At 40.2% G+C, this 22,236-nt stretch overlaps 1 protein-coding gene across 1 annotated transcript in view; it reads right to left on the reverse strand.

Annotated features, from left to right (window-relative positions):
• The window catches only part of PCNX2 (pecanex 2), a 433,517-nt gene that overhangs the window by 254,565 nt on the left and 156,716 nt on the right, over positions 1–22,236 (reverse strand). Inside the window, exons 15-18 of the mRNA XM_075203493.1 lie at positions 12,778–12,869; positions 10,462–10,571; positions 3,993–4,095; positions 1,529–1,621 (exon numbers count right to left, since the gene is read on the reverse strand). Coding sequence (XP_075059594.1) covers positions 1,529–1,621; positions 3,993–4,095; positions 10,462–10,571; positions 12,778–12,869 — 398 coding nt within the window. The remainder of the gene's footprint in view (positions 1–1,528; positions 1,622–3,992; positions 4,096–10,461; positions 10,572–12,777; positions 12,870–22,236) is intronic.

Raw genomic sequence — 22,236 nt, forward strand, 5'->3', positions numbered from 1 at the left:
CAATGTTGCTTGCAGAAGTAATGTAAGCATGGATGTCTAAATAGACGTGTATATGTATTACCTTCCACTTTGCTGCTATTTTATCAGTATTGCACAAAATGTTTGTAATCTGCACTTTACGTCAAAGGTACCTAACTATATTATATTTTTTGTGAATTGGGGTTGATTCGAAGCTCAGTGATCAACCTGCTCTTTGCTGTGAATTACAATGACTCTTTTTAGTGCATTGTCTGGCACCCTGGATTCGTCTGGATCTGATAAAAGCACACATCCTGGGGGGGAGGAAGGGGGGGGGGGTCAGTGCTCATTGCCATGTATTAGTTGTAGAATTACCATAGTTATCCAAGGAAAGGGTGGAGCGATCAAATGAACCATAACTGATTCAAGGACAATTCCATCTTGAACCACTTCTCTTTTCTGCCACTGCTGTGTGGCAATGTTTCCTAGATGTGCTATGAACTGCCGTGATGAATTTATGTGATTTTATCAAAGAAATAGGGATTTCAGAAAAAAAAATAGGTATCCAAAATGAAAACCAAAACACAAAGTTAATCCAGATCCAAAACCAAAACCAGAACACGGGGGTCAGTGAACATCTCTACTTATAATCTAATGTTCACTTTTTTTATACCCAGATTAAAGTTGGACCTTGCAGAATTAAAAGTGCTGTTCATTTTGTACAACTCCTTCTGAAATTAACTTTCCCTCTAGGTGTATCTAATCGGGTGAAATAATATTTTCTGAATCAACAGCGTCTCAAAAACATTCAGTATATCTAGCAATATCTTTTAGAATAGCTTATTTTTTTATTATTTACTTTTTGTTTTTTAAAAACAAATAAATAATCTTTAGAATGTTTCTCCTTTATTAGTCAGCTTATCCCATTGGCCATGGCATTCAGTGCAGAGAGGAGCATGTTTCATTTTGTTTCTAAAAGTTTAATTTGCAAATTCTCTTGTATTAAAGACATGAAAAGTAAAGACCATTGTTCCTTTTTTATTTAAACAATCGTGACAAAGAGGCTTATTTGTCACACCTCTGCTACAGAAGAATAGGCAAAAAGCCAAGCCTTCTGCATGAGCAGGCTACAGGCAGGGTTAAATTTCTTCTGGATTTCTCTTGCAGCATACAAACACACAGGTGCATTGAACATGGGTGTAACTGATTTGTTGGTTTGTTGTGCTTGGGTGGAGGATAAAATACTGTCTGTTCTTGTGTGCGTGGCATCTGATGCCAGCCAGTTGCCTGGTGTCTAGACAGCTGAATTGTGTCTTGATAGAGAGAGGGTTGCCTGATGTCAGCCTGAAAAAAGCCTGCTGTGCTATTTGTGATGTGAATAACAAAATGCACTGATTTTCCAAAAAGAAGTTGTTTGTGTCTGTCATCTCCCGGGTATCAGTGTCACACAACAATTAGCTATTCAAATCTCCATTTTATGTGGTACAAATATAAACAAAAATCTAAAAGCTACAAAAAAAATGTTAATGCTATTTTGCAATTTCATATATTCCATAAACATACTACTTACTCTTAGTGAGAGAAACACTGTGCTGGCACTAACCGCAAATGATAAAAAAGCAATCACCGTGCATCCAACAACATCTGAAAGAAGAACTTCTTTCTGTGAAATAAAACCATTAATGTTTTAAGCACAAATTATTTTATTTTCTCAAAAAGACAATATTTAAAAATCAGCCTACATTAAGCAAATTGCTTCTTACAAAGAGGGAATAATTATGGGAGAAAGTAAACTGAATAAATTAATGGGAAAGTGATATAGCAAAAGGCATAGGTACCCTAGTGTAAAATCTGAGCCAGGGCCACACAGGATGCAGAAGCATTACCTGTAAAGTAGACAATTGAGTCTTTCTAGCTCTTAATTTTATTGCTAATACAACATCAAGCATTGTATACAAACTGGGAACCCTATCTACAAAAAGAAATGAATAAACTAGAATCAATCAGAAAAAGGCTAATAAAATGGTCTATGGGCTATCAATAAATCTTATAAGGAAAGAATAAGCTTAACATATACAAATTTGAGGATAGAAGGGGCAGAGGTGATAAAAGAGTAACATTAAAATATATCAACAATATTTAGATAGCTCAGTAATGCAGCATATTTAAACATGTAGTATTTGTGAAAGAATAGTCTGATATGGAGAGGGAAAGATAACGTGTGTGTCACCTTCACCGCTATATTTATAGGCTCCCCTTCCCGAGATATATGTATTTTACTTTCCCATCCAAAATTTATTCAGGAAGGGGAGGGGGGGGGAACAGAACAAAAGGGACGTAGGAAGACAACTCATGGCTCCCAAAGTCACTGTCTACCACAATAATAACTTTACACAAAGACAATGTAATTTATACAGAACACAATCTACTGTGAACCTCGATTTGCACAGAAGCAGTGGAGAAGCAGCAGTTTGCACAGGAGAGGAGTGAAGGGGTTCATAGTGAAATATACAGTAAGCACACGTCTGCATCTCTTACTGTGGGACCAGTGTAGAAAAAATATTTGATTATGCAGAGCTAGATAATTGTAATGAGACAAAAGGGTGGAGAGGAACCATTGTATGGGGCATTCCTGCATGTTGCTCTTCAGCGGACAAACGTATCTTCAGACAAACTCAGAGTAATTTAAACACACTAATCACATACAAAATTTACATAATTAAAAAAGTCCCTTTGCACATGGCACTGTTTAAACACAAACTGTGTTACCTTCAAATGCTAAACCAGCTCCAGTAATAGACTGGTTTCCACTGCAATGGAGACCACAAGCATGATTCCCGTACCATAGTGAAAATAGCTCCCGAATGGTCAGTGCACGACTGGTGCCTCTATTGGTGCGCGAAAAACAGGAGCACTCTTCTCCCAGAGACTGCCAGACCTCATGCTGAAAAGTGCATGGACTTTTCCTCCCCCCCCCCTCCCCCCTAACTGTGGAGAATGGGGCAATTAAAAAGAGTGACATGCCTGAAGTGGCAACCTCAATGGTCCCTGTACACTGGACAGGGTCACTGTCCATTATATCGAAAAAGTGAAAAAAACATACATTATTTTAAAGCAAACTTTAATACTCCCCAAAATACTTGATCACCGCTTTATTAAATATAAAAAAATCATTTTGTTCTTTTCTGAACCAATATGGTCCACCTGGGGGAAAAAAACTGAAAAAAACACCCACTTGTACTCTACTGCCAACCGACACAAAATGATAATCCATTTCACCAGTTAACGAACCACAAGAATTTTCCCATGCTAGCCACTCATGACTGGCTGGCTGGTTTATTTTCAAATTGTGTTTGTGCATTTTTGGAGGTTTCTTTTGTTCAATCTTTTATTATAATGGGCAGGGATTTAGAGCCCCTGTTCATTATACAAGGACCACAGGATTGGCAAAGTTGCCACCCTAGGGGTCCCAATTTTGTTAATTAGTTTGGCCCCTACAGTCCAAGGGGTTGGGAAGAACCCCAGGGTGGGTAATTCATATAAGCATGCATGCTGTTTTTACACCTACCCCATTGTAGCAACCACAACAGTCCTGACCCACCTCACTCTGACGGAGGGGAACCAAAACCATGGTTACCCTATTTAATTGAAAATATTCCAGGGTTTCTAGTGCTGGACTAGTTGAGTATTGCTACACAATGTTTTAATTTATTACTTTTTTTAAACAGCGTACTGTGCATGAGGATTATCTTTATTGTATGTGTCAATTTTGCGTGTGTTATATATAGTTATATAGAGTTATAACCAGTGGTCTAATTGGAAACTTGTGGCGCTATAGCTATTTAGAAGTGGCGGTATGGCATACCACCGTATACATCCACACTTGCACCACTAGTTATAACTCAGAGTGAACCTGGAAATGTTTCTCCTGCAGTTTAGAGTGCCTGGCAATACGACAGCTGTCAAAAATCACATTTATAGGAAACGGTTTACGTTTAGCACTACCAAAAGTGCAACAGAGATAAGCAATTTACCACTGAGCTTTTCATCTTTTCTACTAATGTGTCATCTTGCTGTGTTGAACATATTGTCCGATTTTCTTGAAGTCCAGGAAACAGTTTGCACTTAATCAGAGATCTATAAAGCAAAATAAATGGAGAAATGTCTGCATAAACTCTAATACGTATCACCATAAATTATAAGGCTTTCTCACACTGAAAATATACACTATAGCCAAAATACTTTGAGACAAGAGATGAGGATATCAGAGCAATAGCTAAATATTTGAAAAGCTTGTCAAAATTTAAAGAGTATCTGTCACATACCAGGGACGCACGCAGGATTGTTAGGAGGGGGGGTCTCCCCCCCCCAAAAAAAAACCCCACAAAAAACACAGGGAGAGAGCTGCTCAGTTTCGACAGCACTGTACTATACAGCAGCAGCGGCGCTGTCAAAGAAGCATCCGCGGCGGTGCTGTATACAATACAGCACCGCCGTGGACGCTTCTTTGACAGCGCCGTATGTAGGAGCACTTTGTTAGTGGAGGGGAGGGGTTTCTGGAGACCCAGAAACCCCCCCTGGGTGCGCCACTGCATACACACAAGTAGACATTAAACAGTTATCTTCACAGGTGACATATGGTTAACCATATATTACATATGCAGCATGTTATAACTACCTTTGTTAAACTGTGAATACAGATAACAAGAATAGTAAACAAATACAAAACATGCTTGGTTTTAAGTAAGAGCAGAGAAACTGCTGCCAAGAGAGTATGTAGCTCTCTTAAACAATATAAAAAAGAAAACAGAATTTGGCTGTGCTCACTCTTACCATCAAAGAGGAAACATAGTAATCTAAAGGTATAACACAGAAATCTGGTTCAATATACTATATATTATGTACAGTAAGCAAAACAATATATACATGATTGCTCAGACACCTAATAGGCCCAATAAACATATAACTGGCCAGTTAGGTGGAATAGCACCATATTATCTGGAGTAATAAGGAGCTATACAGAAAACAGTGTGACTTTGTAGTGAGAGAATGAACAGTACTTGCAGAACTTGATTAGTCCCTCTCGTCTTAATGCTTGAAAAAATAGCTGGTGACGGTTTCAACCTACACACATAATTCAGAAAGTCGGCGATGATGGTTTACATTTTCCACCTCTTATGGTAGCCAACAGTAAAGGTCCAAAATTTGTAAATTAAATTATTTGATCATATTGGAACGATTGATTAGATGGAATAATCGATCTACAATCCAATTGATTTTGATAGAAAATTTCCATTCAAAAAAGATTAAGGGGAAGATAATTGACGAGTGTGTGTTGTAATTATGCACTGATGCCGAGTTGCACACGCATATATGACAAAACTTATGCTTAAAATGGCAAACACAAAAAAAGCGCTTATCTTACGGATCACAAGATGTGTCTAACTCTGCAACAGTAGCAAATCTGCCAGGTTTACATCAGGCAAACATCATATATACTTACAGAGAGATCATCCCAGAATGTACAGGTACATATAGCGAGTAGTCATTTGCGAATGTAGAGTACAGTATATATCATATTTCTGAATTAACATTGCTTGCAAGTATGAAAGGACCTCTTACTTTATATTCTACATGAATACAGTAATGTCACATAAACACTGCATATTTATGGTGTACCGCATCACCCCCATTCAGAATTGATTGGGTTTACTTGGAACATGATTATTACTAACCTTATTATAAATGTGTTGAGGGCCTGATTCATGTTTGGACATAAGTCCCTTTGTGTGCTGTATCTTGCGTGAAATAGCTCTGTGCATGGTCTGAAACGGTCCTTTACGACAATGAACGCAATTGCATGCAATTTATGTCCGGACGCAAATGACTCTCCTGACTGCCTATGACTTGAAAGACAAAACAGGGGAGGGCTGAGGTGGTACATAGACAATGTCCAATAAATGCATACCAACGCAGATTCAGCCGATTTAGTCTAGGGGGCGACGTTGAGGCGACTGAAAAACTTTTTATATAGCAATGGCAGTACATGAGTAGGACATTACATGGAGGACTTGTGACAGTGACACAGTTACTAACTGAAGTAGCTGTTAGTTAAGTCCACACTTACACACATGACTGTACATGACTGTCACACCAGGACGGACATGGCTGTCAAATAGACAGCAGGGTTTTATGTGACAGCTGACAAATCTATGTTTTGTTTTATCATTGTATTGTTTTAAATTATGTTGTTAGTTAATAATATATGAGATTTGTGTTACCTGGAGAATAAACAGTCTAGAAGGTGAAAGGAGCTGGTCAGGAGTCTTCTGGACCCTGGAAAGATGGACAAGGTAGACCAGTAGCTTTGAGAGTGTATCTTCCAGATCTAGCGGAGGCAGCACATGGTCTGGCTCAGCTGGGTACAGAAGGTATGTGCTAGGTGGTAAGGGTATATTGGGGTGCACCAGACGTTTCTTCTCAAGCTAGTAGGAAGGCAATGTCCTGTCTTGATTAAAAGAGTGTCAGGAAGATGTTACCAATAGAGCCATCCCATACCCCTCCTTCAGATGGACTTTCTCCGGGTAAAACAAATCCACGTCATCCAATTACCACCTTGCAGGATCCTCAGGTATGCACTGGTGTACCGATGAAATATATCTGGGTAAAGGTGTATTGAAATATTTCTAATGTATTACTGTATCATACTCAGGGCTTTTGTTATTCAATGTGGTATCCCTAGAGTTATAAAAGGTGATAGTAGTATTCATGTTATTGGTAATAACTGTATAATGTATGATCAGTGATTGTGAGTTACATACTTTTAAACAGCCACAAACCAGTGGGAAAATAAAGTAACGGTACTACCTAGAACGAATTGAATAGAATGAGGGTTGAAACTTGATTGGAGTGGCTGGTAGCTTTGGCCACTAGTCCTCCCCACTATCAAAATTACTCCTAAATTGCCTCTTAACTTGTTGTCTTTTGAAATGTTTTTGACCTTTTCTTGTAATGAGTTGTAACAGAGAGAGTTTTCTAGACCTTGAGAGGAAAAGCAAATAGTGAGACAGCAACTGAGAACGTTCAAAGCACTGTCTCCTGAGGTGTTACACTAACTGTCAGGATGTTGGACTGGGAAAGTAATTTGGGGAACTGTAATTTCCTATGCTCAGGTTGTTTGACAGACAGGTACCAAGTGTTGACGACCAGCATCACGTCCTTAGGGGCAGCAGAGAGACACCGGTACCCATTCCATCCACTGCAGAGGAGCCAACACCCAGAGAAGGTTCCAATTACACACGTGAATCTGTTCTGGGAGACCCCAATTGCAGTTAACAACACCTGAGCCAAGGACTTTGCAAAGACAGTTGTCCAGCATGAATTAGTAGTTTTTCCTGTTCTGTGTTTCTCTCATCTCATTCTCTTTTCAGGACAGTCAATTCTTTCAATGGTGAACAGGTGGGGATGAAGGAGAAGTTGGTAGCATAATCGGCCTAGCCAATTACTCTATTCAATTCAGTGGTAAAAGGAGAATTTGGAGACCTTGGAGTTTGGAGAAAGCGCGAGGTGCTATTGTCTGAGGAGTATTACGTCCGTAAGTACATTGACCCCATAGTTGAAGAGAGGTACATTAAGCGATGCCAGTCCAGGAATATTCGGACTTGAGAGGGCATCCTTGAGAATGATTATCATTCCTGGGTGGGTAAGGTTTTAGACCAAACTAAGTGCTGGGTGTGCTCTCACGTGCCTCATAGATTATATGTTCCTCTAAATATTCCGGAGGTACCCGAATTATGGGGTGGGAGGTCACTAAGGGAAAGGTAAAAAGCTAGGTCCTTTAGTTGGAGTCTCCCAATATTCAGCAGACTGTTCACTGTTTCACGTTCAAAGAAACTTGAGTATTGGGAGACTGGGAAGAACGAACAGACAATAGCCCGCCCGACAAGTGTTGATGAAAAGAACTGTTGATATTATTAGAGTGTATATACTAACTCAAGCTGAAGGAGATCGTATATGACATTGTTGATAGACTTAGGATGATGTTATTGATGAATATGTATTATTTAAATGTTGTCTGAGCTAAAAGTCATGCCGTGGACAGATGAACATGTTAGGCATGAAGGACTGTTGTAGGATATTCTATATTGTTGATACATGTTCTAATGCACCCTTGAAGGGCATACAAAAGCTAATCTCCAAGCTCCAGAGGTATATGTTTTATAGTAAAAGAAAATCGTTTCTAGGATTATGACTCTCTTTCATGGTAACCTGTCAGAGATCTACAGACAGCGTGGTCATACACCAAAGGAGACTTACATTACAGAGCAATGAAACGTGGTACTGAGATCCTGCATATAACATTTTTAAGGTGATAGTTTATTGTACTATCAAAGAGTGGAGCTGTCAAAGTCATATAATTGGATGAAAGAAAGTATATTGATGAATATTGTTTTACCGTGTGATTGCGATCAGTACGCCACGTGTTACGTGACATGGCGCGATCGCATGATAAAATACGCTCGCACTCTCACATTCATTTATATATATATAAATATTTACATTCAAACCAGCGGAATACACGAGCTGACAGTGTGGCGACTGCAGACACCAGAGACCCGTCGCTGTAACCAGCAGAACTGTGACTAAGGAAGCAACGTGTTTTATGCGGATAAGTTTGGTGTCGCGGTTGTTTTAGAACATACATTTTATCCATCGCTAAGGAGAATTGGTTGCAGATCATACTCCGGGATTTCTAAGGAGCTACTACAGATAAGCGGTTTGATTTTATATATCTGGTACGCACACCACTTCGATTTATTCTGCACGATCAACTTTAGAATATCTTTATCAGGTACTACAGTGATTTTTAGCTACCTGCGGTGCATATACAGACACCGTCCTGTTCTAACTCCTCTGGACTATTTTGTGTACATTTGTGCTTATATGTTTATATACATTGTATACACCTGAAGGCGCCGCCCTTCACCATCTATATTTTAATATATATATATATATATATATATATATATATATATATATATGTCATATTCATAATGGTTCCATTCCACAGTCATTTATGAGCAGATGGTATTTGGTTTATGATTATATATATTATAAAGTTATATGTACACTTTAGTGAAATTTAAGATTCAGGTTACAGGAAATATGTCATGTTCATTTTAATCCCCTATTTATCCGCAGTTGTCCGGTTCAATCGCCAAAGGGATCGCACATTGCATACTCTAGGTAGCGATGTTAGGGAATAAATGTTTAAAAGGATACTGTCTGTGTAATGTAAATAGACTAGCTTAAACTGGATTCTGGGTGGGAAAATCGGAGTCATAATCTGGAGAGTAGACCCCCACGCTTGGAATGTTAACCCCCACCCTTGGAGGGGGTTGTTTGAACTGGCCAATGACCTGTATTGCACTGGACCCTCCTGAAGACAGAACCTATGGAAGCAAGCCAACTCATCTGCATTGTTTTCACTGTATCACTAAGTGTTTATATGCAGCTCCCTGGGACCAGCTCAAACAGTCATCTCTGACCACAGTCTTCTGGACTAAAGTACTGTAGCTCGTAGCAGCGGAGCACAGCTGAGCACAGCGGGCGCGGCATATGAATGTATGTATAATATATCGCCTGTACTGTACCTTACTTATTTATTGAACTGCTAAACTTTTGCTTTTGCTAAATAAATTGCTTGTGCTTCGGAACCACACAAATCGCTTAGACAATGCTTATTGAAAAACGATGAAAATACTTTAATACTACATTACACGTAGAAGTTTTAATGAATAAATAACTATATTATCACTCACTATATTAAAGGAACTAAAGAATTTTTTTATACACTACAATATATGTATAACTTCTTCCATCAAAGTTACATTTGCTGGACATGGTCCCCGCAAGACGCGCTGATATATGAGGCTGAAAATAGCTGTCACAATTTCCAGACCACCCAGTAGGTCACCCAGCAGGGCTGCAAATAACTGTCACAATTCCCAGACCACCCAGCAGGTCACATGTTCCAGGTCGCCCTGCAGGTGGAAAGGGAAAGTTCACTAACTGTCACAGTTTCCAGAGCAATCAGCAGGAGCACAGATGTATTGCCAACTGTCACTTTTTCCAGAGAACAATGGTAATGCATAGTTGCAAATGAAGGGCAAACTTTTTGTGAAAAAACTCTGATACAATGAGACTTCTTACAAAGTCAATGCCAATTTTCTGCAAATCTACAAAGATCTTTAATTTGGTATATGATGTGCTCAGTCAACTGCATCCTAGAAATAAGTCGTTCATAAATGTTGTACTTATGCTATTAATATATAGATTTGATAACAACTATTTCGTTTTTCTCTAATTACAAAGTATTTTATATGTTGAAAGGAAAACTAAATAAATGTGGATGATTTTGTTTTCAATAAAACCACTTTAATGAAGAAATCTGTTATATTGATTAAGAAGTAATTATCCTTAAATACAGAATGCTGTACTTACATTATAATTGAGGGGTCACTACTTTGCCGACTCAAGTGATAAGAAAGAGCAACTAAAAGGCCACAGAACGTTGAAAAGAGAGGTGGTATGTGTCTAATATCCCAGGGCTCCTAATAACCAAATATAAAACAAAAAGTAATACATCATAATGCAAGCTATAACTTCCAAAGTGATATCTAAACAGACATTCATAAACATGTTATTTGTAAGGAAATATATAAATAATATCTTTCAAGCATGTTGGAAAATAAACAATGTTTTAGTGTACCATGAGAAAAAGTCAGTTTTATCATACTATATTATATCAATGGCTCAAACATGCAATGGAGTAATTTACGCCTGGACCCTACTGGCTCAGAATCATTAAGGTCTCAACATTGACCAGTTTTAATAATCAAAGTAAAGGTATTATTTGCTAGGTTTATTTTGTTAGTTATAAAACAAAAGCTGTCCTAATGCAGAATTAAATGATAGTGAACCCAGTATTTGATATGAGAGCAGGACTGCTGGGGATATATTTATTAAACTGCGGGTTTGAAAAAGTGGAGATGTTGCCCATAGCAACAAATCAGATTTTAGCTGTCATTTTGTAAAATGTACTAAATAAATGATAACTAGAATCTGATTGGTTGCTATAGGCAACATCTCCACCTTTTCAAACCCGCAGTAAAAGTAAATATACCCCCTGGAATCACATACAACACTGCTGTCCAGTTAACTTAGCTGGTTATGTATTAAAGAACAGAGTGAAACTTTTGGTAGACAGAGTGTCTATTTTCTACTACTGAACTTTAGCCACAGCATTATAGAGAAGGTAGCATCATAAAGAGTATAACACAGAACTGAACATACACCTTTTTGAAGAGAAACTGCCTTGTGGTAAGTAAGGGTAGCAGCATAAAAAGGACATTATGTGCCATCTCTTTGCACCTTAATTCAGGATTTTTCTCAGCTGTGACCACAAGATGCACTTGTGCCATGAGTGGGAGACTTTTACAGGGAAAAGCCGCCCATGTTAAAATTGGGTAGTAAAATAAATATGATGGCAACCCCCACCCCTTAATTCTACCCCTCTGCATGCTGTAGTATCCACTATTTTACTACATAACAGATTATGAAATGTATATAGTTACACATAAAATTGTGGGTTTAACTGAGGCGATTCTGTTCATTCACAAACAAAGTTGCAATAGTGCTATAAATATATTGTATTGATGCGGCTGTGAAGTTAATTTAAATATATTTTACTTGCACAGGGTATTCCTTTTTTTCCCCAATACGCATTCCTTGATGGCTTTCATTCATTGACACATAATAATTTTTCAGAAGAGGTGGGCATAGGCACTGAACACCGTGAGTGGCCAGCAGGGAGAAGCAATACCTCAGTTACTATGGAAGTTGCTGAGCGGTGGGGTGGATAATTGAAATTAGCGATCAAATAATTGCTTCACAATCATCTGGCCTCATGGAGCATGCTGATCGACTGACTACATTTGTGTCAGCACAGGCCCTTGGGTGTCTGTGACAGGTGTAAAATACTTTGTTGGAATGCTTTCATGGTTGTATTCCTTCTGTTTGGAGCTTAACATTTGTTTTATAGCCTCCTGCCCTGACTTCTGCTTGGACCCTGACCATCTTTTTGGTAGCCACTAATCTCTGCCTGAAAATTTTGGATCTTGCCTTAGTGTGTCCCATTTTTCCTGCGCCAGCAACCTCAAAAAATAAGCCTCTACTACTGTGTGAAGAAGAACTGTGGCAACCAGTTTAGCTCTAAAGGAAAAGAGGCTGCTAGTGGTGAAGACCACAACTAGCCTGGTACGAGAGGGATAGTGGTGTTTGGCATCACAACATTAATGGAAACTATAGGGAGTATTAAATTTACTGCAAGGTCACATAGAATCATAGTGCGATGCATCTACGCAGCACTGTTCATGTTGAAATCTTTGCCAATTTTTGCTTGCACATAAGTGGAAATTTCTCTACAGTAATAACCTGTTGTGTGCGCAGTGGGACCTCTCACTGAATTGAAACTGCTCCTTATAACTCTTGGCTCTGCCATCCCAGTTTACTAGATATGGTGCTGCGTGGGTAAGATCTCAGTGTCACCTGGATCAATCAGATTCAAGTATTAATAGTATACACCAGCTCCCTATAATATAATAGAGCTGTTTAGCACTGAAATTTTGGTAAATCCAATCAATAAGCCTGTGGTCAAACAACGGAAATGTAGGGTCACTTCACAAGAGGTTTCCTAGCTTTCATTTACTTTTCTAATTGAAATATATTACAACATTTTTGTTAATCATGTAAGCTTACCATTATGGAATTGCTGCAGAAGATGTATAACAGAGAAACTGCAAAAATGCTCCGAAATAAACTGTAAAGTGCTGACACAAGTCCAACTGTTGCTGCAATACAAATCATGCAAACATTATATAATTTATTTTAGCCACTAAAACCTTAAAGAAGAACATGGAATTAAATAAAAATGTAAACTGGTTTACTCCTAGCCAAAAACATTTTGGATTTGATAGCCCATATTAATGTACAGCACTGAAGAAAATGATTTCATTTATCTTAAATCAAATAAAGGACTGCTCAGGTAAAAATGCACTCATGAAATTTATGACATCTGGTCCACATGAGAAAAGTATTGTCACCATATCCCCCAAAAGACCTGATTTTTGTGCATGTATGTAAGTACACTACAGGTAGGCAACCTATCGTTCATCAGCTGTTATGATTCTTCAAATACCAAATCACATGAAAACAGAAAGAATGGAAGCACTTATCGCTGTAAAAACATACATAGCAACATATACAAAGCAGAAACCAGTGTATAAAATGTCATTTATTACATCTATTTTCAACTTTAAAACTTTTAAGAAACATCGCTACAAAGCTCAATTTATAAATGGGGCTGACACAAACATAGAAAAGCCAATATCTCAAAGCTTTAGTGAGAAACTAGGACCTCTATGGGCGTTATATAGACGGTTTGTTTCTTATTTGGAATGAGGTTGAGAAAATCTATTATTTTATTTGTGTATTTGTTCAGCACTTTAATCAGAGTTCTTTTAATCTCACCTTCCCTAGCATTTATCACAAATTGTGAATTACCTGGATATAACCCTAGAGATTATCGATAATTATATACATACTTAAACATTTCATAAAGAAGTAGATACAAAAGAGGATTTATATACTTACGTTAAATCCGTTTCTCTGATTCCATCTGGGGGACACTGCTTACCTTGGGGTGTGTAGGGGAGCATGGGAGTTGGCACCTAGCTAGTTAATTTCTAGCACTGCTGACAGACCCCTCCCCTCTTTATCTCCCCCCCTGCCTCTTCCTCCTCAGTTAATTTAAAAAGCCCCAAGGAGAAGGGTCAATCAAACAAGAGCACACAGAGGAAAAGCAGAAGGGAGGGATCGCAGTGTCCCCCAGACGGAATCAGAGAAACGGATTTAATGTAAGTATATAAATCCTCTTTTCTCTTTCATCCAGTCTGGGGGACACTGCTTACCATGGGGACGTTCTAAAGCAGCCCCCTAAGGGTGGGACCGCTCTGAAAACCCCGCTCGTAGAGCACTACGAGCGAAATCTGCATCTGCGGATGCGAATACATTAAATTGATAATTTGGTAAATGTGTGGACAGAAGACCAGGTGGCTGCCCTGCAAAGCTGGTCATCAGAAGCCCCATTTCTCGCTGCCCACGACGCCCCTACCGATCTGGTGGAATGGGCCGTAAGTCTCTCCGGCACAGGCCGGTTAGCTGTTATGTAAGACTGCCTAATAGTTGCCGTAATCCATCTTGCAATGAACTGTTTAGAGGCTGGCCAGCCTCTTTTGTTAGAATCATACAGGACAAACAGAGAATCGGTTCGTCTAATCTGAGATGTTCTTTTGACATAAATACGGAGAGCCCTGACCACATCTAACTTTTTCATAGACTGCCGATCAGAGTGAGAAGTAGATGAAAAAACCGGAACTACAATTTCCTGGTTCAAATGGAAGGAGGACACCACTTTTGGAACAAAAGAGGGGAGTGTTCTCAAAATCGCTCTGTCCTCATGAAAAAACAGATATGGCTCCCGGCAAGACAGAGCTCCCAATTCCGATACTCTACATGCCGATGCAATTGCTAAAAGAAAAACAACCTTCCAGGTCAAGCACCTAAAATCTGCCTCAGGTAAAGGTTCAAAGGGAGGCCCTTTAAGCATGTCCAGTACCAGGTTAAGATGCCTTGGTGCTGTAGGTGAAACGTAGGGAGGTTGACTATGTAAGACTCCCTGAAGAAAAGTCTTGATATCTGGCAAATCTGCTAATTTCAGATGAAAAAAGACTGACAGTGCCGATACCTGAACCTTTAGGGAACCTAAATGAAGACCTGCTTCCAGCCCATGCTGAAGAAAAGCCAATAAGCGAGGGAGACGGAAGGAAGACGTGTGATATGACCTATTTTCACACCATCTGATATAGGCTCTCCAAATCCGCTGATAGATGCGAGCCAAAACTGGTTTTTGAGCTTGCATCATAGTGTTAACTACACTGGAGCAAAAACCCCTAGCCCTCCAGAAGCTGGCTTCAACAGCCATGCCATTAAACTGAGCTGAGGAAAATTCTGGTGACGGAAGGGACCTTGAAGAAGGAGGTCGTCTCGAGACGGAAGACGAAGTCCTTATCCTATCGCCATAGAGATTATGTCTGCGTACCACACACGGCGTGGCCATGAGGGAGCTATTAGTATTATCGGAACACCCCCTTGCATTACTCGTCTGAGCAAGCGAGGAAGCATGGGAATCGGAGGAACCAGGTATCCCTACCTGAGCTCCCATGACATCGTCATTTCGTCCACTGCCACCGCTAAGGGATCTCTTGCTCTTGCAAAAAACCTGTGAACCTTCTTGTTGTATCTGGAGGCCATGAGATCTATATCCGGAAGACCCCACCTCTGAACTAGAGACTGAAATACATCTGGATGGAGTGACCACTCCCCCGGCATCATTTGATTTTGACTTAGATAGTCGGCCTCCTAATTCCTTATTCTTGGAATGAATACTGCCGAAATTGCCGGAACCTACTGTTCTGTCCAACAAAAAATCTGAGCTGCAATTTTCATTGCGGCTGCACTCCTGGTTCTTCCCTGCCTGTTGACATATGCCACAGCCGTGGCATTGTCGGACTGAATTCTGACAGGGTGGCCCTAAAGGAGGGACTGGGCCTCCCGAAGGGCTAAAAGAATTGCCTACAACTGTAACACATTTATTGGTAAGGCTGATTCCTGAACCGACCAAGGTCCACGGAGCCAGAGGTGCAAGATTACCGCTCCCCCAACCTCTCTGGTAATGGGAGGACCCCACTGTGAATCTTAGGCTGCAGATGACTCTTTGTGAAATAAGAGAGATGACACAAACTTGTATTGCCTGACTTCTTGATCGCTCTCGGGGTAGCGGCGTTACAAAAAAAAAATGTGGTACCGGACCCAGCAGGTCTATCATGTACCCCCTTGCTATAATACCTCGAATCCAAGTGCCTTGGGATGACGCTGCCCACTGTTCCCGAACAAAGACAGACATCTCCCCCCGCGGCGCCACCTCTGGCAGAGTAGAGTGGTCGTCAGGACGCAGGCTTCTCCTGTGTCCTAGAGGCCTGGCGCCTAGCCGCAAACGAGGATCTACCCCTGACGGAGGAGCCTCGAGCATTTGGTTGTCTACCTCTAAATGACTGTCCTCTAGGCCAGGAGATCCCTCTAAAGGGCTGACGAAAGGAGCTGACCCGAGGAGTCCTGCCCCTACCTGAAAATACAGGCAAAGAATTGCTTTTGCCCCCTGTTGCCTGGGAAATCATAGTATCCAATTCCGGCCCGAACAAACCTGCTGCTGAAAAAGGAATGGATTCAACGGACTTTTTTGATTCCGGATCTCCTTCCCAGGATTTCAGCCATAACGTTCTTCTTGCTGAAATGGATGCAGCCTGAATAGAGGAGGACACAGACGCTGAGTTCTGAGCCGCCTCATAAAGGTACCCCGATTCCTTTTTCAGATGCAAAGCCATGGGAAGTAAATCCGAGTCCTGTAAGGCCTCTGCCAATGTTCTGCCCATGTTTTCATGGCTCTAGCAACCCAAGCTGAAGCAAATGTGGGTCTAAAGGAAGAACCCGCAGCTACAAATATAGATTTTAGCTGGGATTCCACCCTGCGATCATTGACATCCTGCAGAGTTGCTGAACCTGGGACTGGTAGTAAAGTGTGTCTGGCCAAACGTGCTACTGGAATATCTACCTTAGGAATACTCTCCCAGCGGGCCACTTCTTCCTCCTGTAATGGATACAGGGAAGGGAACTTTCTGGGAACAGAGAACCTTTTATCAGGCTGTTTCCAGGCTCCCTCTGCAATATCTCTGAGTTCTACAGAAGGGGGAAAACGAATAGCCTTCCTTTTGGCCTTCTTAAAGAGACTTCTGTCTCTATAAGTAGGATCCTCCGGTTCTGGGAGGTCCAACGTCTCTCTTACCGCTAAAACCAAATCATTAATAAAATGGCTTTTAGGGTCTTCTTCCTGTTCCAAAGGTTGCCCCTGGTCAGGATCAGAATACACTTCCCCCTCCTCCTCTGAAACCCCCTCTGGGTCTGAAAGGACCATAAGGGTATTAGTGGATCTAGGCCTCTTCCTTTTAGCAGGCGGGATGTTTGGGGATTCAAGTAACTGGTTTAGTTTATCCAAACCCTTTATAAATGCTGCGGACCATGCCGGTTCGGTGGGAACAGGGGCCTGGTCTGTAAGCAATGAGGAAGGTCCTGGCATAGACTCTTCAAAAGAACCTGTGACAGCAGGGAGGCCCAAAGGCGTACTAGCACTATTAGCCACCGCGGCTGCCACAGTAGACATCAGCTGATTGGACTGTGACACCATCTGTGCTAAAGAGGAAACCGACTGTGTCAGGGAGGCCACCCAGGCCGGTTCCTCCATCAGTGGGGCTGTAACAAGCTGGGATTGCGTAGGAGGACCCCCTGCATCGCAGACAGAACATAGTGCCAACGGGTCCTTCTGCCCACTAGGTAATTTTGCATTACATTTTGAACATGTGAAATACTTTACTTTAGGTACTTTCCTTTATCTGTCATTTTACAAAGGAAGGCACACCAAACACACAGACTTAAATTTAGCTGTTAGAGAGCTAGAGACAGCAGAGAAAATAATATGAAAAAAGTTATCCTTGTAAATTGTTAAACCAAAATAAAATAACTTGGCAAGTGGGAGAACTATAATATAACTCCCCCTAGCCCACTGTGCAGTCAGCAATACAATAATATATGTTTAAATAAATCAGATACTTAGCCACAGGCCAAACAGGGTAGAAGTCCAACAGCAGTGCCTGGTGCCTGCTCCCTCTGCTCTGCGTCCTTTCCCGGGCTTCTATTTGGCACCAAAAGGCCGGGCTAGTCCAATTTTCCCTGGAGAGCTCTATATCTTAGCTCCCCCCCCCCCCCCCTCTGATAATGCTGTTTCTCAGTAGTGCTTTTCCTGCCCCATTAGCGGGGAGGAGAAAGAAAACAAATAATATATGGCAGAGTAGTGGAGGCCTCAATTGAGGTCTCCGCAGCGGATTTTCACCCCGATGCCCTCTCCTATGTATGAGGGGGGATCTTGGTATGGCCCCCTTCCGTTTCCTCTCCTCCGCGGATTTTAAAATGTCCGCCGGCATTTTTTTCATTCCGACAACCAGCCCTCCATGCCCAATGGCAGCGCCGGTTATAGGTGAGGCCCCAAGAGTGACAGCGGTCCGGAGAGACCGCTAGTCACTCTGTATTCAAGCACCCTAATTTGCTCTGCCAGTGAGAGCCTCAGGCTCTCAGCTGACAGAGCAGTGCCTGCGCTGCTGTTTCTAGGAGTGTGCTCTCTATAATAGAACACATTCCCAGGTCTGCCCAAGATATTCTTCCTAAAAAAAAGAAAATAAAATAAAATTTAGCAGCAACTAAAACAGTGCCTAACTCCATGGGCACCTAGAAAAAACTGAGGAGGAAGAGGCAGAGGGGGAGTTATAGAGGGGAGGGGTCTGTCAGCAGTGCTAGAAATTAACTAGCTAGGTGCCAACTCCCATGCTCCCCTACACACACCATGGTAAGCAGTGTTCCCCAGACTGGATGAAAGAGAAATAACTATATGGATTACAAAAGCAATCATTATAAATGTTGGTTACAAAACATCCCAAAGGACAATTGAAAGATTTAGGGCACCAGCATGTAAATGGATAAGTGGTTTTAGAGATAAAAATTATCCTGAGAAACTATTTGCAAAGGCCCTATCTGAAATTTCCAAATTGGAGAGTTAATGTCTTTTGTCAAAAACATTACAGAATAATAAGACATAAATATTAAAAGCATAATGAAGAAAAAAATTCCAGTTCTTAAAGTTAGAACCAATTCAGATCCCATTTTGAAGCTTAATGGAATACAACACAGGAAAATAAAACAATATTTTATATATATATATATATATATATATATATATATATATATATACATATTGTGGAAAATATGCCTCTTTGCCACAGTTCCCCTATAAGGGATCTGATAAAAACACAGCCAGTCCCCGGGATCCTCTTTTAGCACACACGCACACAGGAGTTCCACATGGGTGTGGTTGGTTTGCTGTGATTTGTCTGTAGTGCTTAGGGTGGAGGATAAAGGCACTGTCTATATGTGTGGGTGGGACCACCGATGCCAGTAAATGGCCAGCTTGAGGACAGGGAAGTTATGTCTAGCCTGGTGTAGGTGGTGGGGATTTTTGTGTACTGTTACTGGATACGATTGCTGAACCAGACCAGCGTTGGAACTGTTTACCATCCTGACAACTGATAATAAACAGTTAAATGGTTCAGCATACCTGTTTTGGATTCCTGTGAATGCTGTACCTTCTCACAATATATAAATAAATATATATATATATATATATATATATATATATATAAAATCTCTGAGGCACTGCAGGAATATTACACAGAGGCAATGCAGTCTCTAAATTAATGCAGGTGGAGATTTTCAGTGTTTGAGGCAATGCAGGAATATAACACAGAGTCCAGCAATCACTGCAGAGTAAGCTAATGATAATTACTGCAGCTCATGCCTGGGGTTACTGTGTAGAGTTAGATCAATACTGTACAGATTCCAAGCCAGATATCAGTAGCAAGAAGACACATGAAAGCAGAGCCAGGAACCAGCATACTATAAGATGCAAAGCCAGGTATCAGGAACCAGAAGACAAATGAAAGCAGAGCCAGGAACAACTGATGCAATGTCAGAAGCACATAGAACACAGATTCATGAACCAGGAGGCTAGCATGCAAATCTATCACTAGCAATGAGTGCAGGACAAGTGAGAGCTTATAAAGTGCAGCCCTCCAATCAGCAGAGGGAGACACACCAGAACTGCATACCAGGACTGAGTAAGAAGCAGAATGCACAGCAGATGAAAACCTAATATATGATATATTCGTCATCTTATGTGTACAATATATTGCTTGGTACCTGTTTGTTCAAGACTAATTTTATATACCGTTTGTCGTCACACAGTATAATTTTTTTAACCTTTGTTTCTGTATTACGAACACAGGATTTTAGTGATCTCAGGCTATAAAATACACCACTAAGGAAGTGATATCCAATTATTTTATATAATAACAATAAGATAGTATATAACCTTGACAGCAGACTAGTTTTAATATGCTACCTTTAGATACCAAATATATTAAATCTATAAATTGGTATTTAAAATTATGAGAGCGATTAGTGAGTTAATTCTTAATATTAGAGTATAGGGTAACAGGTTATGAGATCTGCTATTGTAGGTCTATCCTTATATTCAGAAAATATTTTATTATGGAATGAATGAAATAAAATCACATTATGACTGAAGTCTTTAGGGGCAAAAGATATTTTAATAGAATTCAAAAATCCTGTATAATTTGAACAATGTCTATGTGAGATATGTATGATTTATAAGTTTAACAAATGTGGCTCTTTAAATTTCCTGTATTAAATGAGTTATTCCCCTGGGTTAATTGGTGGTTTTCCAGAGGTTCCTGTAGTGGGTAGTCAAATCGGCATTTGGCGTATTTAAATCTAGATAAAAAAAAAACGATATGCACAGATAAAGGATGTGATCATTTATCTGAGGAATTCGATTTTTGAAAATAATATCATGAGTAACCTTTGATACTTTATAAACCTTTTTATTTGTGCCCTTTATATTTGTGTTATGACAGATATTAGGAGGCCACTATCCTAAATACTCAGATCAAAAATATTTATCACTTTTTATTTTGAATTGAGTCTATATTTCATATTTTTTTATTATGAGCAGAAACCAGTGAGCGTTTTTTTTTGCATTTTCTCTTCATTATTGATTTTAAAAACAGCTAAGATTTACACAGCCAGAGAGCGGTGGTGCGTAGTCTAATTTTCTACCGGTATTCACCAGAGCCCACCACAAATTGGGATGGCTTTGGCTGCGTATAGTAACCAGGTTATGGACCACTGAAATGGCACTTAGTGTGGTGGGTGGAGCACTACAGGCAAACAGAATCAGCAAGCAGAGGAATAGTCAGAAAAAGCCAAAGGTCAAAACCAATCAGTCAATGCAGTAAAAAAGGTCAGGAACAAGTAGGCTCAATAATCATGAATCAAGCAGTGAACTGGATAACACACTCAGGAGGTTCAGAACAGCAAAGCTGATACTCTGACAGGGAATTGCAGGCAGAGCAGGTTAAAATACTGTTTGGTAGTTCAACTCCATGCCTCTGTAATGTCAGCGTTCAACTGACTGCATTTCAGTGAACTTACAACAGCTGTGAAAGATAGATAGTGAGTCAGGTATTTAAATATAGGATTCCTGACAGTACCCCTATTCGTAAGCGTGTGCTCTGAACACCCAATAAAGGTTTCCAGGATACTTCTTATGAAATATTTTCTAGGATCTAGGTGAATGTATGTCCGAAGCCTTAACCCATGAACAATCCTCAGGACTGTATTCATTTAACTCTACCAAAAACTGCAAGATTCCACTAGGAATCCAGTATTTGCTTAAGCTCATACTCCTCCTTTTGCTGAACAATTACTGGAGGTGGAGGATAGCAAGAAGGTGAATATCTGTTGATAAGTAATGGTTTCAATAGTGAAACATGAAAGGAGTTGGGTATTCTCAGAGTCACAGGTAATGCAAGTTATAGGTTACTAGATTTATGTTTTAGAGTATCTTAAAGGGTTTTAATGAATCTAGGTGCAAATTTCATGGCATGTAACTTAAGTCTAAGATTATGGGTGTATAACCATACCCTATCTCCAGGAGACAAACATGTGTTGACAACAAGGATGATACCCATAGAGGATAAAGAAAGGAGACCTAGCAGTACTACTATGGGTTTCAAAATTATGAGAAAACTCTGTCCATGGCAATAAGTCTATTCAGTTATCTTGATTAGCAGAGACATACATTGGAAGGTATTTCTCAAGATCTTGGTTTACTCACTCGGCTTGCATATTGGTCTGATGATGATAGCCCAAAGAGAATTTGAGCTTAATACCCATATTTCTTCACAGAAACTGAATTTTGGTAAAGTACAGCTCCAACTCCCAGAGAGGATGCATCAACCTCCAGATAAAAGGGTTGAGAAAAGTCTAACTGTTGCAGGATGGGAGCGGATGTAAACGCTTGCTACAATTGCTTGAAAGCAAGAATGGCTTCCAGAAGCCACTATTTAGAATTAGCAT

Source organism: Mixophyes fleayi, chromosome 3, assembly GCF_038048845.1.
Source record: "Mixophyes fleayi isolate aMixFle1 chromosome 3, aMixFle1.hap1, whole genome shotgun sequence".
NCBI lineage: Eukaryota > Metazoa > Chordata > Amphibia > Anura > Limnodynastidae > Mixophyes > Mixophyes fleayi.